Genomic DNA, 20,294 nt, shown 5'->3' with positions numbered 1-20,294 from the left:
CGGTGGCTGCCGGACGAAGCTTTTGTTGTGCGGCTAATTAAATCCAAAATAGCATTAATGTTTGGGGGGGAAAGGAAACCACACGCCGATAATTGCCACCGGCCGAGTGGATCGGATCACAAGTTCATGAAAAGCAAGAAAAGTGTGAAGAAAACCGAACCGAAAATTATGCACCGCTGGCCTTTGTTTTGGGCATAAACTAATGCTGCTGATTGCTGCCCAAAGATCGAACCTCAAGATGGAGATTCGAGATCGAGTTGGAGTCGGAGTCGGAGTTGGAGTTGGAGTTGAGGAAGCTGCGACTGCGATCGGAGTATAAAAGAGGGGGCCATCAACGATAGTGACATTACTTGAAGCCGTCAGCAAACGGCAGCAACATCAGCATCGTCCACCGTCGGAACCGCAGGAATATATCCCAACGGAATGGTAAATAGATGGCATGCCGCATCCTCGATCCCAAATGGAGTAGCTATAATCATTTCCGTCTCCTGCAGAAACCCATGCTGATCCTGTTGGCCCTGGCAGGCCTTGCTGCTGTCTGTGTCCGGGCGGATGTGTCCCATCTGTTTGGGGGCGGTGGCCACGGGCACCATCACGAGCACGATCATCACGATCATCACGATCATCATGACCATCATGATCATCACGATTATCACTACGATGCCCATGCCCACTCCTCGCACGCCAGTCACCAAGATGGCCACCACGATCTGCACATAGATCTGCACTACCAGCCAGAGCCCCACCACCATCACCATCATGTGGAGCAGGAGCCCAAGTTCAACATTCCCAGCGGCTACAGCTATGGAGGACCACCGCCGGCTCCGAAGAGCAGCTACCTGCCGCCAGCGGAGAAGCCTCGCCAGAAGTATCTGCCACCTAAGGCGTCGCTGCCGCCACCACCACCGCCGCCAGCCCCCAAGACCAGCTACTTGCCCCCTTCCAAGCCGGAAGTGAAGTATCTGCCCCCTGCACCTGCACCCGCGCCTGCACCCAAGTACCTGCCTCCTGCACCTGCACCCGCACCCAAGTACCTGCCCCCTGCACCTGCACCTGCACCCGCACCCAAGTATCTGCCCCCTAAGGTCGCCCCCAGCCTGCCGCCACCACCTCCGCCACCAGCCGTTGCACCGAAGCCCAGCTACTTGCCTCCTGCCAAGCCGGAGAAGAGCTATCTGCCACCAGCACCGGCCAACAAGTACCTGCCCGCAGAGGAGCCCGTGGCCAGATATCTGCCTCCCAAGGTGGCTCCCAGTCTGCCGCCGCCACCACCGCCCCCGGCAGTGGCGCCCAAGACCAGCTACCTGCCACCCGCGCCCCGGCCAGAGTCGAGCTACCTGCCGCCCAATGCGGAGCATCACCACCACCAGCACCAGCATCAGCCAGAGATCGACTTCCACATCCCGATACCATCGTACGCCCTGCCCCTGCAGTCGGAGAACCACGTCCACGTCCCCGAGCAGGGCTACCAGTACAAGCCGCCACTGCGTCGCTTCAGGCAATAGGCCGCCACACCCCCCATCGAACACACACCCCCCTCCGATACACCCAACCTCATAAATACTGCATCTATTTTTAAGCTTTGCAAATTTTTTTTATTTTTTTTCTCTCTATTAAAATCATTTTAAAACAAAACCAAAACAGCAAACGAAATGAAATTTAAACTCCGACACTCCAGCCTGAGATATTTCACCAATCCATTGTTTGAGTGACTCTTTCGACAGCAGCCTCAAGGTCGAACCTATTAAAGACATTTAGCCAGAGGTTCGAGCCGTCCAAAAAGGGACACAGACACAGACACAGGCTCCACGGCTTGGAAATTGGATCTCGCCATGCGCGACCCCCAAAAGCGGATTGCGGCCAATCAACCGAAGTAGCTGAAGCCTCAGCTATTGGTCTTTTGGTCTGGCCTCATCATCACCTGCAGCTGTCTATAATTATTGTCTTTAGGAATGAAAAATGATGCTAAAAGATATATATATATAGATACACAGATATTGATTGTTCGCTGGGGTCGGTGTCTGTTACAGAAACACTCGCTAATCGCCAATTGCAGCCGCCAGCTATCAAACGACAGCCTCTGACCTCTTTCAATGCTGGTCCAGAGATGGGGCAAGCGTGAACTAGGCCAGATTGAACTCTAAAACGAATCAAATATACGCTATACTACTAATCGTTACTAGTTTTACTGGTCTACTATACTAGACCTTGAATATGTGGTTCTTAAATATAAAGAAAGTGGAATTGAAAGACAATTCACTTAGATTTAAATGTGTTTAATTGAAACAGAAAACTTTGTAATATATAGAGATATCTCTCTATTGTATAAAAAAGTTGTGTGTCATCGTCGACTCGTTACATATCGGCGAGAGCGTGTGAACCGAGCGAGACGGGGGTTGGCAAGCGCGCGAAGCGAGTATTCAGGGGTGCAGGAAATATATTTCCACTCTCGTTGCAAATCCATGAAAATATTCAATTCCCAAGGCTTTTTTTCTCTTGATGTACCTCAACAAAACAGGAAGTTAATGTTACATGACAATCATGGGGTTATTTTACAGCAAAGAAGTCTTTACCCTCCTCTAACAATTTTAGTGACTCCTAAATATCTTGGTCTTTTTTTGGGGGGGGGGCTCTGGCACAAAAAAGTATCTCAAATAGTTGGCTATAGTTGGCTATCATAAAACCCAACAAGTTTAATGACTCTTGGCCATACCGAGAGATCTCTGAAACAAAAGCCAACGCAACGCGGATGACTGCGAATTAAGAGATTCGATTCAATAAGCCATTGAAATACGAATAGCGAATACCGGCTGCTGCCAAAGTGTCTTGATGCTAAACGCCGCTTGGCTGACAGGCCGCGCCATCATCTGGATAGTAGTCTGATGCCATATCGTCTCTGTTCGACTACGCAGCGTCGGCGTAGACAGCTTTATGGCTGCCATCTCTCGCGCGGTTCTCGGGCCAGAGCTCTAACTGTATAAATAAAGAAGCACTTGCCGGAAACTGTATCATTTCGGGAGTAGCAGTCGTCGCAGCGAGAACGTATCATCCACTGAAGAAGAAGAAGAACGCTTGGATAGCAAAATGGTTTGTCCAACGCATCTGAAAGATGCCCAAAGAGTGTCCTATAACATCTACACCTATCTCTTGCCATTCAGAAACTCCTGTTCCTTGCTGTATGCGGTCTCGCGCTGGTGGCCGGCGATGTCTCGCATCTGTTCGATCATCATGATCACCATGATCATCCCGGCTACAACTACGATCCACCGAGTGTTCCCTTCGAACTGCCAACCCCTGGGCCTGAATATCTGCCACCGGAACCCGTGACAGCTCGTGTTATTGCTCCAGTTCCGTCTTACTTGCCACCGGTGAAGCCTGTGACCAAGCCGACTCCGGTTTACTTGCCGCCCCAGCCGTCAGTGAAGCCCGAGATTCCGGTCGTCAGGACACCCAAGCCCTCGTACCTGCCACCCCCACTGCCAACTGTGAAGGTCGTGACACCCAAGCCCTCTTACCTGCCACCCCCGCCGCCAGTGGTGACGCCTAAGCCGTCTTACCTGCGACCCCCGCCGCCAGTTGTGAAGGTTGTGCCTCCTCCTAAGCCGGCATATCTGCCACCTGCTGCTCCCATCGTCAAGGTTGTGCCACCTAAGCCTGCTTACCTGCCACCGCCCGTGGCAGCCGTCGCACCCGTGGTGGAGCAGCCCCAGCCGGAGTATCTGCCGCCCTCGAAGCCGACGTTCAAGATTCCGATCCCCTCCTATGCCGCCCCGCTGGAGGAGCCCGTGAACAGCTACCTGCCGCCCCAGGAGATCGTGGAGCCGCACAGCGAGGATGGCTATCACTACGATGCCCCCGCCCAGCCATTCCTCTTCTGAGAGGCAAGACCCTTCCATCCTTAGCCATTTTATTGTTGTCTGCCAATGTCACGTGTATATACTATAGTTATTTATTAAGTTTTGAGAACGAATAAACCCCAACACGATGAAAACCCACATCCTGCTCTTGAACTTAAACTCGAGTTTGGGGGAAAATCCTATCAGAAGTGCGACCCAGACCGCGACCACTACCACGACCACGAACTCTCGGCTCAAGTGCCAAGAGAGACAGCATAATTACACTTGAGGCGTCTAAAAATATACGCAAATGTGGCAGAACAGTTTCATTCACGGCATACCGATCCAGTGGCGGCTATTTCGAGACGTCCGATTATGCGACTGAGTAATGCTCTGAGGCCAATTCCGGCTTGATTTATGGGCAAACAGCGGGCGAGAGTGAGTAATTGAAGCTGGCACCCGAAACGGCCATAAGCTCTAATTTTATGGCCCGAATTGTGGCTGAGCTTCAATAAACGACATCTTATAATTTATGGCAATACTCCGTACCTTGATTGCGCCCCGCAGACAATCGCTGGCATTGTTCGAAGGTGTGAAGATACGCCCTCGGCCCCCGTACGGCTCTCAGAACCCTCCCACGCTGATGGGGATAGAAAGTGAAACTAATGCGATCAGGAAGTTCGGAAGAACACTCTGGGAATCGGAATGTGTGTGCGTGTGTGTTGACAAAATGAATTGCCTTTATGCAAATCGAATCGATGGCATGATCTAATAGCTGGGGATGGTTGGAGGATGGGAACCCGTTTCTTCTTCTGCAAATTAATTAGATTATTACGCTTATATTTGTTTAAGTGCCTCAAAAATGATTTACTTAAGAGCTCCGTACGTATACGCGTATACGGTTGTTGCTCTTAGTAGCGCCGTTTAAATAAACATGCCCCATAAATTATCGCGCTCATCGTTGATTTTAGAAAGCCAAGCTGATGACCCGAGGCAGGTTCACTCGTCTAGCCTGTTTAAGATCTGCCACTAATGAAACAAACTATTTGTTTCCTCGTTTTCGTTTTTGGTATGATAATTTCATTGATGCGTTTGTGTTCGTTTAGTATTCTAGAAAGAGAAGAGCAGCGCTAAACAGCTGATAATATATGCATTCACTAGTGATGGATACTTCCTGAAGAAAGCATCAATAATAATTTATAGTTACAATTATTCTTTATAATATTTTATTTTATTGTTTTTTTTTTTAATAAATTTTTTAATTCAAAAAGATTTAATCACTTTTTATTCATAAAAAATATTTTAGTACTATTAATAAATAAATTAATTAGACAGGTTACCTTAATAAAATAAAATTTATAAATAATTTGATTCTTAATTTATTATGCAATATGTATTTGATTATGTATGTATTGTATTATTTGTGTGCTGTTACTGTTAGAGCCACATATTTATAAATAATAAAATGATTTTATTCATTAATTTATCATTAATAAAAGGAAATACTGTCAGATTTATTTAAATAATTATTTTTAGTTAGCAAAATTTTTTAATTTAAGTACTTAAATATTTAATAATTTTTTATATATTAATAATTGCAGAGAAATATTTATATACATATGTTTGACAGAAAATCGGTTTCTCGTGCAGCCGTATTTTCATTGTATTTTCATTATTTTTCAACAGTGTCGTGAACGACAAGTGCAACGTTCGTCTCTCGAGCTCTGACCATCTGTCAGACGGACCAGGGTTGCCACCTTGTCACCTGGCACCACACTTTTGGCATACTCGGCTGGGTGCACTCAATTCGCTCTCACGCCACAACATGGACTTAAAAAATACACCAAAACTTTTTCTGTTTCATTCTCGTTCCGATTTATTTGATAGACGATACAAATTTCCAATTTCTTATTCAAACTGTCTCTGTTATTCAAACTTGCCTTCTATTATCTCTAACTTTATCCTTCAAGTTTTTATTTAGACACTTATTTAGCAATACCTTGGATTGTTTCAGTTGGTCAGCTTTCGTCCCAAGTTCCCGAATTAATGGCCAACTTTTGGGAGCATATAATAGTTAAAAATATCTGCCCAAAAGTATGGCTTGAAAAGTATTAGTATAACAGTTTCGGTCATGCCCCAATTTTTGTTAGCCAAATTAGCTTTGGGCACATCTAAATATTATTAAAATAATTATAAATGAGAGTCAACTATAATGCTCAGAAGTAGTAGATGGTCAAAAATAATGGTCAATAATTTATTCCGCCATAGATTTATCGAAGCCAGAGATATCATTTTTCATAATCCATTGCCTTGACAATGCCACGGGGGAAGAGAAGTGGCGGGGGAAGTGGCAACACAGACTGATGTAACAACTTGTGTAATTAATAACAAAGTGGCAAGGCCGCCAATTATAATTGCCACTTGACTGATCGAGGAGTCCAGTCGCAGACGAGACGGAAGCGTCATCGCCAACGCTGCTGCTGTCATCGATATTCGATGGCACACAAAGGAGTGGAGACCCAGTTTGTCATAGTTCATAGAGAAAAAAAAAAAAATAGAGTCGAGTCTGTTAATGCCCCTGAATTGAAGCCGCGGCAGCAAGGCAATCAAATTGACAATCAATCCATCAATCAAATGCGTATTGTCTCTTTGGCCACCCGTGCGGATTGAACCTCTTAAAAATGGAGTGTTTACACTTCAGATTCCTGTCCAGTCGATCTTTTGTGGGTTTTATTTTTGGAGACAATTTAGCAGGTTTAGCAGAAGCTTAAACCGGTTCTATTTAATGTATTTTGAAAGTATTTTCAGTAGATTTATGTATTTCTATTTATTTTTATTTTTGGTTTTGTTTTTGGCTAGAGTTTCGGTTTACGAGCCGTCAAGACTGATGCAAGAACCTGCATAAATAATTATTTCTAATTAGCCCGAAGAAGACGCCACACACACACCACTTAAGTTCCACAAATCTGCCACGCAACACAGACACAAAAAAAAAGAAAAAAAATTGTATTTCCCATCACATCCAACGAATGGAAGGGTAATAAGGCGACCTCAGTGCGCAGAAAGGTACCAGCTTCCGTATGCAAATGTCCATCATATCATCTCTGAAATACCATCGCATTCCCATGATTAATGACGGATGGTCCCAGGCAGTGGGTGATGGGTGATGGGTGCTCGTGCTCGTGCCCCATCAAATTGAGAACGAAACTTTGTACAATCTTTCGACACACTTAATCGTGCGTTGATGAGCTGTGAATATTATAATTAAAATCCATACCCTGCCCCCGCCACCGCCACCGCCACCGTCCCCCTTCCCCCTTTTGATTGGCCTTGCGGCGGTGGTGAATGAAATATAGCGAGATTTTGTTTATCATTTTTACAAATAATTTACGTTTATTTACTCGTACGTAATTTACTTGGAAATTCAACAATAACTGAATACTTGGGTTTTCTCGATCTTTGTCTTTAGAACATCATTTGTCTCTTTGTACTTTGCTTTTTATTATGCTTTAGCTTTACGCTTTATGCTTTATGCTTTAGCTTTGTGCTTTTTGATCTTGGCTGCCGCTGCTGCTGCTGATTGGTCGTTGTTCTTTGACGTTTCGTTTTCATTTTCATTTTCGTTCTAGGATTAGGATTGGTTAGATAGTTCGATATGGTTCGATAGTTGGATAGATTTGTAGAGGGGTTTTCAGTGCGTGGTAATGTGGCGTGAGCGTGGTGTTTTTTTTGGATATAGGTTAATGCTTGATTCGAGCAGTGGATTGGAGTTTGGTTTGGAGTTTGGATTGGAGTTTGGTTTGGAGTTTGGTTTGGAGTTTGGTGCAGATAGATAGTCGTTTCGGGCAGGAGTGAGGTGTGGGGTGCGGGTGCGGTCAGAAGAAAGAAAACAGCAAAATATAGAGGGGAACATTATTAGGATATTATCGAACATGTATTAAAAATATAGTAGATATATGAATATATCGCTGCTCCATCTTAGTAGCGGCGCAGGCGGTAGAAGCGTCTTACATAGACTGGACGACGGTACTGGTAGCCGCTCCTGCTGTTGAACGAGTGTCCCGCCAGCTGCTGCTGCTGCTGTGGCACCACCTGCTGCTGCTGGACCAGAGGGGGCAGGTACTGGGCACGCTGGGCGATGGGCTGCTGCTGGAAGAAGGTCTGCTGGGCCACGGCCACGGGACGGGCAATGGGACGGGCGATCGGAGCGGCAATCACTGGCCTGGGGGCAGCGGCAGCAGCGAACACTGGCCGCGGGGCTGGGGCAGGGGCGGCGGCAGCGGGTAGAGGCTCCTCGATGTCAATGTATTCCGGTTCGGGGGTGGCAATGTCCTGGGGATTGGGTCCCTGTGTGGCCGAGTCCGGCAGCTGGGCACCAGCAACAACGCCCACAAGGGCCAAGGCCAACAGCACGAAGAATTTCTGGCGGTGGAAGAGGGGAAGAGAGGGGAAATCACTTGTGAGTTGTCGGGCAATCTATTTATGGCAGCACGGGGTGTGTGAAACAAAACAAGTCCCGCGAGACACTCCAGCCCCGGACTTGAGCGGCACTTGAGTTGAGGTTGGGCAGGCGATATTTTTTGGTTATAAAAAAAAAGTAAATAAAAAAATAAAACGCTGTTGTTTTCCATTTCACACATCATCGGTTTCACTTTTCGATTCTTTGGGGTTTCATTCTATATCCTTCTTAGAACTAAAGCACTTGAAAGGATTCATTATCCTTTCCTTTTTTTTTTTTTGTTTTTTTTTTGGATGAGGATCACATACCATTTTTATTTGGATTTTGGTTTATTTTGTTTTTACGAAATTTTCTCGAGCTGATGAGCGGACGAGCAATTTACACTTAAGAAGTTCAAAGCACAAATGATGATGAGCTGGTCAGTTGGTAGGAAATTTATACTATATCTGGTCTGGACGGTGGTCCGTTCGGTTCGGTTCAGTTCGGTACGTGGGTCTTAGAGAGGCTGGCCAAAGATACGACTACGACGACGACGACGACGACGACGGTGATGGCGACGACCGCCAAAAACCCGATGAGACACGTTAGAAATAAGGCAGCAACAAAAATATTAACAGGCAGAAGCAGCAGCTCGCACCCCCCCCCCCTCCCGCCGCCCCACAAAACCAAAAAAACAACAACGACAACAACGAATCAAATCAAAATTTAAATTAAATGAAACGAAACGAAACGAAATGGAATCAAATGAAGAGACTGCGGCAGCTAGAAGAGTGGTTGGTGGTGGTGCTTGGACCCTTTAGACAATCACTTGGTTGTCGTCACGAGCCGCATGACGCACAGACAGGCAGACTGGCAGACAGACAGTTAACAAAGCATTTAAAGAGCAGAGCAATCCACATACTCCGCCCCACCACTCTCTAGCGCTCTGTATCTCTGTATCAAACGACGCGTGGCTCAGGCAAAAAGTTCGTTGCCTAAGTCTTTTGTTTTGTGAAATGATTTGCATAACATTTTTGCTAGAATAATATTGTTCCACCGAAGAGAGCACTCAACTAATTATGCGAAATTCTACCTCGGGTTCTAGCGGACACACAAAAATGTCCAGCAATTTGATCTGCAACAGATTTGTGTCGGGAGGAGATTGTCGGGGCTGGTAGCCCTCCCATTCATTCATTTGATCGCTCCATCATTTGTCTGTCCGGTTGTCTGGTTGTCTGCTTGTTTGTGTCTTCACTTGACCTCAGCAGGGGCAACAATAAGCAAATTTAACGGCTTTCGGGGGCATACATCATTTCCGTTTCTCGTGCGTGTGCGTGTGCGTGTGCGTGTACGTGCGCTGTGTGTGTGGGGAAATACATTCACCTGCCACAGTCGAGTCAAGTGAATGAAGCTGAAGCCACTCGAGACCAAAAAGATGCAGTGCCAATAAAAATGATTTGTTCGATATCAAGGCTGTGTGCCACGGAGATTAAGTGGCACACACACACACACACGCACACACACAGGAAATGGTAAAGCCATTTTCGACTATTCGGCCACCAACGAAACATTGTAAAGATGTTATTTGTTATAAATGTATATCAAAAACCCACTTAAAAATAGTTCTAGCCACCACAGGGACGGCCTGTGACATCATTTTTCGGCTGCCTTTCACCTGCATTGATTGATGGAATGTTTGTCAACGGGCCACACAGATGAGACACCTGCGAATTCTATGCAGCATTTTTCATAAGCCAAAAACAAAAAACACAACAAAAAAAAACAACAAACAATTTATTGTGTATTTTTACGGTTATTAGAAAATTTAAAATGTAATTAATAATGCTTTTGGTCTTTGGTCGACTGGCGTATTAGGTTTCGATTCCCGACAAAGCAGCCATTATTGCCAGGTTTTGTTTCTGTTTTTGTGTGTGGTTTTTTTTTTTGTGGCCATTGTCTATTGCGTCAACAATGGATTTGACTTGCAAAATGTGTCATTCGAAAAGCAGGGTTCTATCTATGAGTAGCTGCTGCATAAATCAATCAAGGGCGTGGCAGATTTATGGGGCCACAATCACAATCGCAATCCCACACTACAAACTATATGTATATGCATGCCGTATATAGTTCAGTGATAATGATAGCATTTAACATCGAACGCAGTCTTATTTATGCTAATGCCAATATCGAAATTAATATCGCCAGTTAAATATGTTTTTTGATCTTTCCATCACCGTTTCGGTGTGTCTGTGGCCGGAACCAAAGCGACGACGACGACGACGACGACGACGACGACTTTTGGCCCGGATTTGCATACAAGTGAATCAAAAGCCATGAGCCGCCATCGCCGGAGACTGTTAACTAAATGCCGGCAATCGAAAATTGTGTTTATTTATGGCACTGCCCGCTATCGAGAATCGATTAGACTTCACGTGCCAACGCCGGGGCCTGGGGTTCAGTGGTATCTGGTTTTCGTTCTAGGCATGCCCATATATTACGCATGCGACCTGTTGTCCGGGCGGGGCCCAAGCACGAGTCTCTGCCTTTTTACAAGCGATGCTTACCACCTGATAACCAGAACCACAAAAGGTCTTCATTTCTTTAGCAAAGTTTTTGTCACCAAGAGATTTGTGGTGTTCGGTTTGGGGTGAGACACTCCCCGTTTTCTCGCTGCCGGTTTTTGCTTGACATTTAAATAAACAGGCAAAGAAATTAAACATTTTGAGAGCTTTCAGCTATTGTTGGGAATTCGCTTTAAGACCCCAAAAGAATACAATCCCAAGTCAAGGTTCAGCAGAAAATATCTTACGATTCTCAGGCCAGCCACATGTCTGTCTCTTTTTTTTCATGAAGATTCGCAAATACAATACATCGTAAGTATTTTTGAGGAATTTATTTGTACAAGCTTCCGCACATTCACCGCGAAACAGGCCACAGCCAGAGCCAGCGCCAGAGAGCGTCCACATTATGAATATTCAATAAATTACGCAAAAAATGTATAACAAAAAAAAAAACCAAAAAGCTAAACAAATATATCATCTGCAGCAGCAGCCGCAGACAATGGCGAACTGTGGCATACTCTTGTCGAAATATGTATTTCAAAATGATTGCCAAAGCTGTTGGACCCTCCTGAGCGGGCTGGAGGCATGATCTAGGCACAGAAATATTTATTGCAACACCTCGACATGTTTTGGGGCACTTGAGAGATTTATAACTGCCTCAATAAATTGTCTTTAAATAGCCAACAAATGGCCGATGCTCAGTCTCGTTTCCGGGGGAGTCAAAATAAATTATTAAACAATTATCGTCCATCAGAAACTTGACCTACACGGGACAGTCTCTCTCTCTCTCTCTGGAAGAACAAAAATTAGTTTGTCTTGACTTGTTTGACATTGGATCCGATTTCTAGATTGATTCTGGTTCCAATCAATCCTGTGACTGGCACAGACAAACCGGCGGGACGGGCACACGCGCCCAGTGAAAGCCGCCGCCGCCGTCCCCGCCGCAGAAGAACGAACGTTAGCATTTAATGGGAAGCATAAATTAATTATTGAAATTAGCCAGAATCGAAATAAAATAAAGCGAAATGGGGGATTGGGAATGAGAATGAGAATGGCAACACCAACAGAGCCTCTCATCTAATCATTGTTTAACTTAATAATTAGTTTTTAATTCTGCCTTCTTATGAGTTTTTTCGTCAGCAACAACAGCAAACAATAAAATCGATGGCCGCCTGAGGGCAAAGCGCGCGACGTCGGTGGCTGCTTTTGACTGCTTTTGGCACCTTTTTGGCCCGGCTCGTGCCACCGTTAAAACCATGTGTGGCTGGCACTTTGAACTTTGTCTTGGACACTATAATCAATAATAATTGATTTGGGTAAGTTTTCTGGTCTCACGTTTCACTGACACTGAAAAAAGAGCTCTGGGATTATTCTCCCTAATAGTGAATGCCAAAATATAAAACCACTTTTATACGACCCATAAAAACCCTAATCGCTGTTTTTCAAAAGTCTTTAAGTCGCATCTTTAAGTGGTAAACCATTTAAGAATCGTATCACATTTATGATGGGGATATAGAAGGTTCCAAAGCAGAATTTGCTAGCTTTATTTTGGTGACCAAAAATCTGAAAGTCTTGGAGATTGTTTGAAGCAATAAAGATTTATGACCAGTTGCTTCTCGAACTTACCCAAAAATACCCTATAAGATGCTGTAACCGATTAGAAGTGGGTTCAATTCCTACAAATTGCTGCCATAAAAGTGTAAATGAAGGTATTCCACTGAGACCACAATCTAGTGAGGCATCATCGCCAACAGATCGATTTCATTCATGCTAGATCTAGATCGACCGGTGACGAACCGCGCCAGCCCTGACACTGGGGGCAGCGGCAGCTATACCCGTTCTAGCCATCTTCTAGCTGGCAAGACGATTTAAATGTTTATGTCTATATATACTATATAATATATATAAGCCATTCGATGCCAATTTGTGACTCTGAATCTCTGCCTAATGGCCATTAAGGGAACCTGTTTATTTGGCTTTTTTTTGTTGATTTTATTTGGATTTTGGCAAAACGATAATGACGATGATTATCTTGACGATGATGAGGGTTCTTGTTGCGGCCCGCCGCTCTGTCTGCCAACGCGATGGTTGTAAGATTCTTGGCCTGTTCATCTGCAGTGAGTCAATGCCTGTGGCATCGGCGCCCCATCCACTAGATACATTTGTATCTCTTGTTTGTCGATTGTGTGTCCCTTGTGTGTGTGTTGAACTAACTGCTATGACATTGTTTTCGATGTGGAGATGCCGTTTGCTGCGCTTTGTTTGCTCGCCAGCGTGTAAGGCCAAGGTCAAAATTTGTAAAGAGATTGTAAGCATTGGATTAACCAGTGTGTATTTTGCCTTTTCAATCGGATTGGATTGCCTCTTTGTGTTGACTCTCCGATTCTGCATTTGCATTTTGTCCAAACTGAAGTTTGTCCATTGTCACTGCGTTCGGCTACATTCGGATTCGACGATGTTGCTGCTGATGTTTTGACATCTATTATGGATTGGTTTGACAAGTGCTGTCAGTGCTCAAGACACAACGACCCACATCGAGGGACGACGACTATTTGCCGTTAATAGCTTCACACCAGCAGCAGCCACACAGGCCACAGGCCAAAAGACACCAGCCACCAGCCACCAGCCAGCATTCAGTCAGTCAGTCAGTCAGAAGCGGACAAAAATTTGCGTGACAAAGCCGCCTTCTGGGGCTGCTTTTTGTCTGTGAATGAATCGATCGAACTGGACCGGATTGGATCGCTCGAGTGTCTTCATATTTGTCGCCTCTATGGATAGTATTTGCCATGCATCTATGTTGTGCTGTGCGTGTCGCCTGCCTCTGATTAATGTTGGCGTTTTTGTTCGATTTTGTAATTAAATTTTAATTTTAATAGAGCATGCGAATGCCTTGGTATTATGCTAATCACTGGCGCCCACAGCCATCTGCAAATCCGCAAAGGCAATCATCCTACCTACCCCTGTGACTCCTTATCGTTGCTTTCATCCACGCACGTTTGGGCCAAAAGGCTAAGCGGTATTGTTGTCTGGGCATTCATTATGGCCACGAGTGGCTGTGGCTGTGGCTGTGCGGCAGCGAGTAATTGCCAATTTTGGCAGCTAAACGATTTTGTTCACGCTCAAGAATCGCAACGTTTAATCAAAATATTCGCTGCTGCTGCCAATCGCCAGCAAATCGTGGTGATTGTTGTTGCTCTCAGAGATTTATTTGATTTATCTGCAACCACTTCGAATGCTCGCCAGGAAGGTTAACAGTTGTTAAACATCTATTAAGCAATTGATTAATTTATTGTTAATGCGATTCGAGCATGCGACGCCTGAATCATAGCCTGAACCTGAACCTGAACCTAGACTGCGCCCAGGGCAGGGGAGGGCTTATGTAGGGGCTAGGGGCTAGGGGCAATGTCGGTCAATCGGATGAGGAAGTGGTGCGAGTAGCAGCAAATGAATTATGCAGAAACCTATTTATTTTGCATGCAGAGCCATTAATTGAGACATCACTTGGATTGCATCGAATTGCTTTGATTTTGTACGGAGATTCATGGGAATTTATTTAAAAATTGATGGCGAAGGCAAAGAAGCGGTTAACCTTAAGAGGCAGAGATTTGGGAATTACAGAAACAATAGGGGGCACCTTTTCCACTCAATAATCTGTAAGGTATCACAATAATTATTTATTAAAGAGTCTCCCAATCGGTATGCTATGGAAAGCAGAGATCCCAAATAAAAGTTACGGGGTACAAAAAAATATCAAAGTCGAAAAATATGACCTACTTTTTTGGAATAAGAACAGCCACGTAATTTTTAAACTCAACCAATTTTTTTGAAAGAAATGGTTTCATACATTTCTTTATAGTTTGATAATAAAAATCATTATTCAATTATAGACTTATAAAAAAATTTTGAGAAATTATAATATAATTCTGAAAAATAGATCATGCATTAAACATAATATTATTATAAAAATAAAAAATACAAACTTAATTTATATATATTTTAAAGGAAGAGGAGTCTGGGGAAAAGTTACAGCTACAAATTAATGGGTTTGGTATAAAATCTTCAATTTTTATAAACAAAAAAATGTAAGAAACATTTTGTTCAAGTTTTGTTTGTTACTAAGTAAAAATAAAAGTTTTTCCCGATTTTAATTATTAAAAACAAAAAATCAAAAATAAATTTGTATTATACAGATTATAATACTTAGGATGCCTGCTGGAAAGCGAATAAATATATTTACTTAAATATAATATAATAAGATATTTTATAGATTTTTTATAAGCTTTTCTATCGATGTATTTTGTTGAGAACCAGTAAATACGGCTGAAAGCTTTACCCGACTTAAAAGCGCAACTTTAAGTCTAAATCAAAGCTCCATCAAAATGGCTTTCGCTTAGCTTAAAACTCAACCAAAGTACGAAATTCTCTTAAAGTATGCCTTTAATATTGTCTACATTTTTGGCTAAAACCAAACCAGAGGCATACGTTTCTGCTGGCCACTCGGGGGTGGCTTGTGCAAGCCCACAGCCGACCAGTTGCATGCGTGAATGATTTCTGTAGTTTTTTGCCGCTCTGTACAGGCTTAACGGCTGCTCCACTTGAACATTTCATATTTCTTTGGGCCTGGGCCCCGTCTACACAAATCATCGTACGCAATGTTTGCTGGAAACCGTTTAAATGCGTTGCGAGTGCTGCCTTTTTTCTTTGTACCAGACAGACAAAGACAGCAGACAAAAAAACACTACAAATGTGAGAGAAGAATAGAAAGAAAAAAAACCGAACAGACGAAACGATGCCAAGGGCAATTTCGCCTGTGATTGATTTACAAGAGAGTCAAGTGAAGTGGCCCGGCAAAACGCAATGCACAAACCCATTTTGACGTGGATCACATTGCGTATGCGTAATGTGATTTGAGTGGAGTGGAGTGGAGTGGAGTGGAAACAGGTGTTCGTTCTCTCCCTGCGGTCGTATGGCGTCGGCATAAATCACTCTCTGTGACTTTATTGAATGTCTATTAAGTCATAATTATAATTTGTCCATTAATAATTTCGATTAGCTGCTGTCGGAATTATTTTTGAAGAATTAATTAGAAATTTGAGATGATCGACGACGACGACGACGAAGAAGGTGGATGGGATGGAATGGGATGGGAATGGGAATTTCGCCCTCGGGTAAGAATTATTTGTTGGCTTGTTTTCGTATATAGAATGATTTAATATTTAATACTCGCATTTACATTTGCGTGTTGTTTGATTCGTTTGACGGCGCGCCAATGACTACAGAACCGACAGAATATTAATAACTTGTTTGGGAAATTTACACCCGGATGGGCTCTCACAGAAACAGAAACAACGTTTGTCATCTCCCAGCGCTAGCGGGGAAGCGGGGAAGCATCTGTGAAATTAGCTAAGGTCAGCAGGTTAGGTTGATTACCTGCAAAATGAACTTGTTCTTGTTATTGATTTTCAGCTTCTATATCTAAAACTATTTCACAGATGGGGTCACCATCGAATATACATACATATGCATGAATCTATCTGAAAAACATCTCACTTAATTATCGAAGCACAAAGCAAACAATGCGTGGCGAATCTTTTGTCAGGCCCGAAATCTTTTCAAGTGCCACAAGTACGCGACTGCGATATGCTGTAATCATAAATCACGCAAAAAGGCAAAGAGTCTGAGTGCAGCTGCTGCAGAGAGCCGCAGCCGCGTTAACAACATAAATCACACCCAAGCCACTCGTTAAGACGTTAATCAAATGGCAATCCGTTGGGTCGGTCGGTCGGGCAGTCGGTCGGACAGCGCTAGGGCGCTAGGAATCCGAGTCCGAGTCCGATTCCGAGTCCAGCAATATTGAAGGCCGTTTTCGTGTAGTATGCTTATGTAATTAGTAGCATGCCCCCACGGACTGGGCAGCCCGAGCCCTATGCAACCAAGAGTGGAAAATTGTTGCACAATGCCTGCTGCTGCTGCTGCTGCTGCTGCTGTTGCTGCAGTTTTTCTTATTTATTTTTATATTTTTTGGGCAGCCTAATGAAGTTGCCATGGCTACCAGACAATTTATTGACTAAGCGACGGACATATTGAGTAAATGACTGATGAACCCGAAGACTGACTGACCGACTGACTGACAGATTGACTGACTGACTGTCTGCCGGGCGACAGCTTGTGGGAATAGAGTCGTTTGATCGGCGATCAGCGTTGATCGCTCTGCGTTGAGCGATCGATCCGCTCGTTCATATTTATTTTTTGGCTCAAACTGGGGGCACACAGACGGCTGGCACCTTGAAGGCTGCCATGTACGGAGAGCCGACTTAATGTTGCCATTGCAGTTACCGGCTATGGCTACGGCTATGGCTATACTTATAGCTATGGCTCTCTGGCAATTGCAGTCGTTATGGGCTTTCATATATATGTACTTATAAAAGTGCATATAGTCATAATAGGTTTATAGATTCGACAAAGCATAAAGTAAACATTGGCTAACCTGAGAGAACGTTCACGGCAGCTTGAAGCTCTCGGAATTTCCGCCTGTGGAACGACGACGACGACAACTCGTCTGATTTATGGCGCCCCCGGTTTGATTGATTTGACCTACCAGCTGGACAGAACGACCGACCAACCGACCGACCGACCGACCACAGGAGAGATTCAGGCGATTGCGATTGCACTTGAACCGCTGATATTTGGCCGGTGCCATCTCCCCGGCTCTAATGACCGTCGCCCGTGAATCTCCTCCTCGCCGGCGCCTCGCCTGTCAGACGTAACGCCACAGAAGGCCGACAGCATCGCTTGGACATTGACCGACGAATCCCCCGAGTGAGTGATATTTATCCAACAAGTGGCTTTGGCTTTGGTTTTGGTTTTTGGTGTAGATTTGTGTCTTTTATTTGGAAATTGATCTCTTCGCGGGGAGTTTGGGGTGGGGTCCAATTTGTGGCTAAACATACGAGTACGCGTACAGAATTATACGAAAAAAAAAAATCATTTTAGGCCTAGAAGGTGAACGGCTTGGCAGGCTTGTTGTAGTTGTAGCCATCGGGTCCCAGGGAGCCCGCCACCTCCTCTCCGGGGCTGGTTGGCGGTGGTCCGTACTCCTGGGTGGGTGGTGCGGGCGGTGCTGGAGGACGGGGCTGATATGTGGGTGCTGGCGGGGCGGGTGGTGCGGGTGGTGCAGGTGGGCGTGGCTGGTATGTGGGTGCAGGTGGTGCGGGCGGTGCAGGTGGGCGTGGCTGGTAAGTAGGGCCGGGTGGTGGGTTATAGTCCGGAACTGGAGCCGTTGGCTGGGGCTGCGAAGGCGTCACCTCATTCTCTCCCTGTGGTGGAAGATACTCAGATCCAGGCTGTGGCTGAGGCTGAGGAGGTTGTGGGCGTGGCGGCTGTGGGCGTGGTGGTTGTGGACGAGGTGGCTGCGTTTGTGGTGGCCCATACGATGGAGCTGGAGCTGTGGGAGCTGGTCCCGGCGGGGATGGTGGCGGCCCGTATCCGGGACTGGGCTGTGGCTGAGGTTGAGGCTGCGGCTGCGGCTGCGGCCTTGGTGGTGGTCCGTATCCGGGAGTGGGTTGCGGCTGAGGCTGTGGCTGCGGCTGCGGCCTTGGTGGTGGCCCGTATCCGGGAGTGGGCTGTGGCTGCGGTTGCGGCCTTGATGGGGGCCCATATTCAGGCTTGGGCTGGGGCTGTGGTCTTGGCGGTGGTGGTTGTGGGCGCGGTGGTGTGGGACGAGGCTTGGGCTGATCAGGAGGCAGGTACTCCGGTCCAGGCTGTGGGGATGGGGGCTGTGGGCGTGGTGGTGGTGGCGGCTGCGTCTGGGGAGGTCCGTAAGACGGCGCTGGCTGAGTGGGCTGCGGCTGCGGTTGAGGCTGGGGCTGTGGGCGTGGCGGCTGTTTCTGGGGAGGACCATAGGATGGAGCTGGTTGTGTGGGCTGAGGACGCGGTGGTGGAGGTGGAGGTGGCTGCGTCTGGGGAGGCCCATACGAGGGCGCAGGCTGTGTGGGCTGCGGCTGAGGGCGTGGCGGCTGGGTCTGAGGCGGGCCGTAAGAAGGAGCCGGTGCTGTGGGCTGAGGACGAGGTGGCGGCGGCGGCGGCTGCGTCTGAGGCGGTCCATAGGAGGGTCCTGGCGCCGAAGGAGCTGGACCCGGTCCTATGCCCGAATCGTCGATCTCATTGCCGGAGCCAGGCGGTGGGAAGGGCACCGATGGCTGCTTGTAGTGGTAGCCGTCCTCTTGCAGATCCGTGTCCAGGTGGGAGACATCCGCGTGGACGCCGGCCGCGACGAGCAGCGCGGCCACCAGGGGCAGGAGACAGCGCTGCAACAGAGATCAGATCGGGAGGGGGGGGGGGGGGGGGGGGGCATCAGTCAACACTTCCCGGTTCGGGCGGGTAGCTCAAGCGGACTCACCATTTCTGCTGGGTTTCCAACTCGGATTTTCCGAGTTTTCCGAAAAAAAATATCACACACACACACTCACACGAATCGAAACGAAGCCGAAATATTACCGGTTTCGCCTGACGAGCCGTCTAGACGAGCAACAGAAAAAAAAAAAAAAACCTGGAGCTGGGACGATGCCGATGCCGATGTCGATGTCGAAGGCGGGATGCCAGCGACGTCTTCGTTGCAAAATCAGAAAATCGAATGATGCCCAAATGTTCTCCCTTGGCGCATTTATACCAAAGCCGGAGCCAGAGCCATAGCCAGAGCCAGAGCAGCCCCTAAGCGTTGCGGCGCGGCGTTTCGGTCGGACACATGCCGAGGCTTTGAGTCAGCCAAGACGAGACTAGTTTTGGCCCAGTCGTCGTCGTCGTCGTCATCGTCATCGTCGTGATGCTGCAACCTTTGATGTAGCCATAGGTGAAGCTGTACATAGCATAGCCACAGCAGATATTCAGATAGATATTGTATCTGAACACGTACTGGTACTCGCGTATCTTCTGTGGTTGCTGTTGCTGCTGTTGTTGCTTGGTAATCAGCGGCGATTGTAAGTCAATAACAGCGCGTACTAGTTAGTTTTTTAGTTTTTTAAGCTGCCTTCTGCCTTCTGGCTTAGCCTAGGCTTTCTGTTGGTTTTTGTGTGTGATTTAATTATGAAGCCCCAGCCCCTGGCCCCCCAGCAACCAGGAACCTCGGGGCAACAGGGAATTCCTGGCTGTGTGTTTAGTTCATTAGTCTTACCCCTGGGCTATCTCCGGCCTCCGATTGGAGATGACAGAATTCACACACCAGCCTGTACGTGGGCGGATGATTAATGTGCGAATTTTTATGATTTTACAGTAACGCCAAAGCGGAGAGCCACATATGGCCAAGATGTTTTCAGAATCGTGCTTACATAATTGGCTTCTCCCATTCCATAAATATCTCCCTGCATCAGCCACAACTGATTCCCATTTGAATCGACATTCCCGCAAATGGTCAATAAAATCACAGGCACTCAAATACGATTTTCCGAGCGCGTAACACGCGGC

The 20,294-nt window shown here is 46.2% G+C and overlaps 4 protein-coding genes across 4 annotated transcripts; 2 read left to right on the top strand and 2 right to left on the bottom strand.

Moving 5' to 3' along the window:
• The first annotated feature begins 238 nt into the window (after positions 1 to 238).
• LOC113566343 (extensin) lies at positions 239 to 1,505 on the top strand. The gene is made up of 3 exons (XM_026991595.1): positions 239 to 313; positions 495 to 989; positions 1,071 to 1,505. The coding sequence occupies exons 1-3, from the start codon at positions 239 to 241 to the stop codon at positions 1,503 to 1,505; spliced, it is 1,005 nt and encodes a 334-aa protein (XP_026847396.1).
• A 1,567-nt stretch (positions 1,506 to 3,072) lies between these two features.
• Positions 3,073 to 3,924, top strand: LOC6599756 (extensin). The gene is made up of 2 exons (XM_026991465.1): positions 3,073 to 3,087; positions 3,159 to 3,924. The coding sequence occupies exons 1-2, from the start codon at positions 3,085 to 3,087 to the stop codon at positions 3,876 to 3,878; spliced, it is 723 nt and encodes a 240-aa protein (XP_026847266.1). The 5' UTR covers positions 3,073 to 3,084; the 3' UTR covers positions 3,879 to 3,924.
• Positions 3,925 to 7,814: 3,890 nt separating this feature from the next.
• On the bottom strand, positions 7,815 to 17,535 carry LOC113566342. The gene is given in 3 exon segments (XM_026991594.1): positions 7,815 to 8,258; positions 8,604 to 8,710; positions 17,475 to 17,535. Coding segments are annotated over 3 exon segments (612 nt in total).
• A 295-nt stretch (positions 17,536 to 17,830) lies between these two features.
• On the bottom strand, positions 17,831 to 20,176 carry LOC113566341 (vegetative cell wall protein gp1). The gene is made up of 5 exons (XM_026991593.1): positions 20,159 to 20,176; positions 19,747 to 19,790; positions 19,504 to 19,666; positions 18,525 to 19,141; positions 17,831 to 18,428 (listed from the first exon to the last, which is right to left on the bottom strand). Exons 1-5 carry the CDS (start codon positions 20,174 to 20,176, stop codon positions 17,831 to 17,833), a joined length of 1,440 nt encoding a protein of 479 aa, XP_026847394.1.
• Positions 20,177 to 20,294: the final 118 nt, after the last annotated feature.

The sequence above is a fragment of the Drosophila persimilis genome, unplaced genomic scaffold, assembly GCF_003286085.1.
Source record: "Drosophila persimilis strain 14011-0111.01,24,50 unplaced genomic scaffold, DperRS2 tig00000676-arrow-arrow-pilon, whole genome shotgun sequence".
In the NCBI taxonomy this organism is placed as follows: Eukaryota; Metazoa; Arthropoda; class Insecta; order Diptera; family Drosophilidae; genus Drosophila; species Drosophila persimilis.
The sequence above is the reverse complement of the archived record's forward strand: the minus strand, read 5'-3'. Positions and strand labels throughout refer to the sequence as shown.

Bases quoted from the DNA above. Each gene is read 5' to 3' on its own strand.
- LOC113566343 (XM_026991595.1), top strand. From the start codon at position 239: ATGGAGATTCGAGATCGAGTTGGAGTCGGAGTCGGAGTTGGAGTTGGA. The intron at 314-494 runs GTATAAAAGAGG...CGTCTCCTGCAG, and splicing joins AAGCTGCGACTGCGATCGGA to AAACCCATGCTGATCCTGTT. The intron at 990-1,070 runs GCACCCAAGTAC...CCCGCACCCAAG, and splicing joins CTGCACCTGCACCCGCGCCT to TATCTGCCCCCTAAGGTCGC.
- LOC113566341 (XM_026991593.1), bottom strand. The intron at 19,667-19,746 runs GTACGTGTTCAG...GCTACATCAAAG, and splicing joins CAGAAGATACGCGAGTACCA to GTTGCAGCATCACGACGATG. The intron at 18,429-18,524 runs GCCAAGACCACA...GCCACCACCAAG, and splicing joins CCGCGCCCACAACCACCACC to GCCGCAGCCGCAGCCACAGC.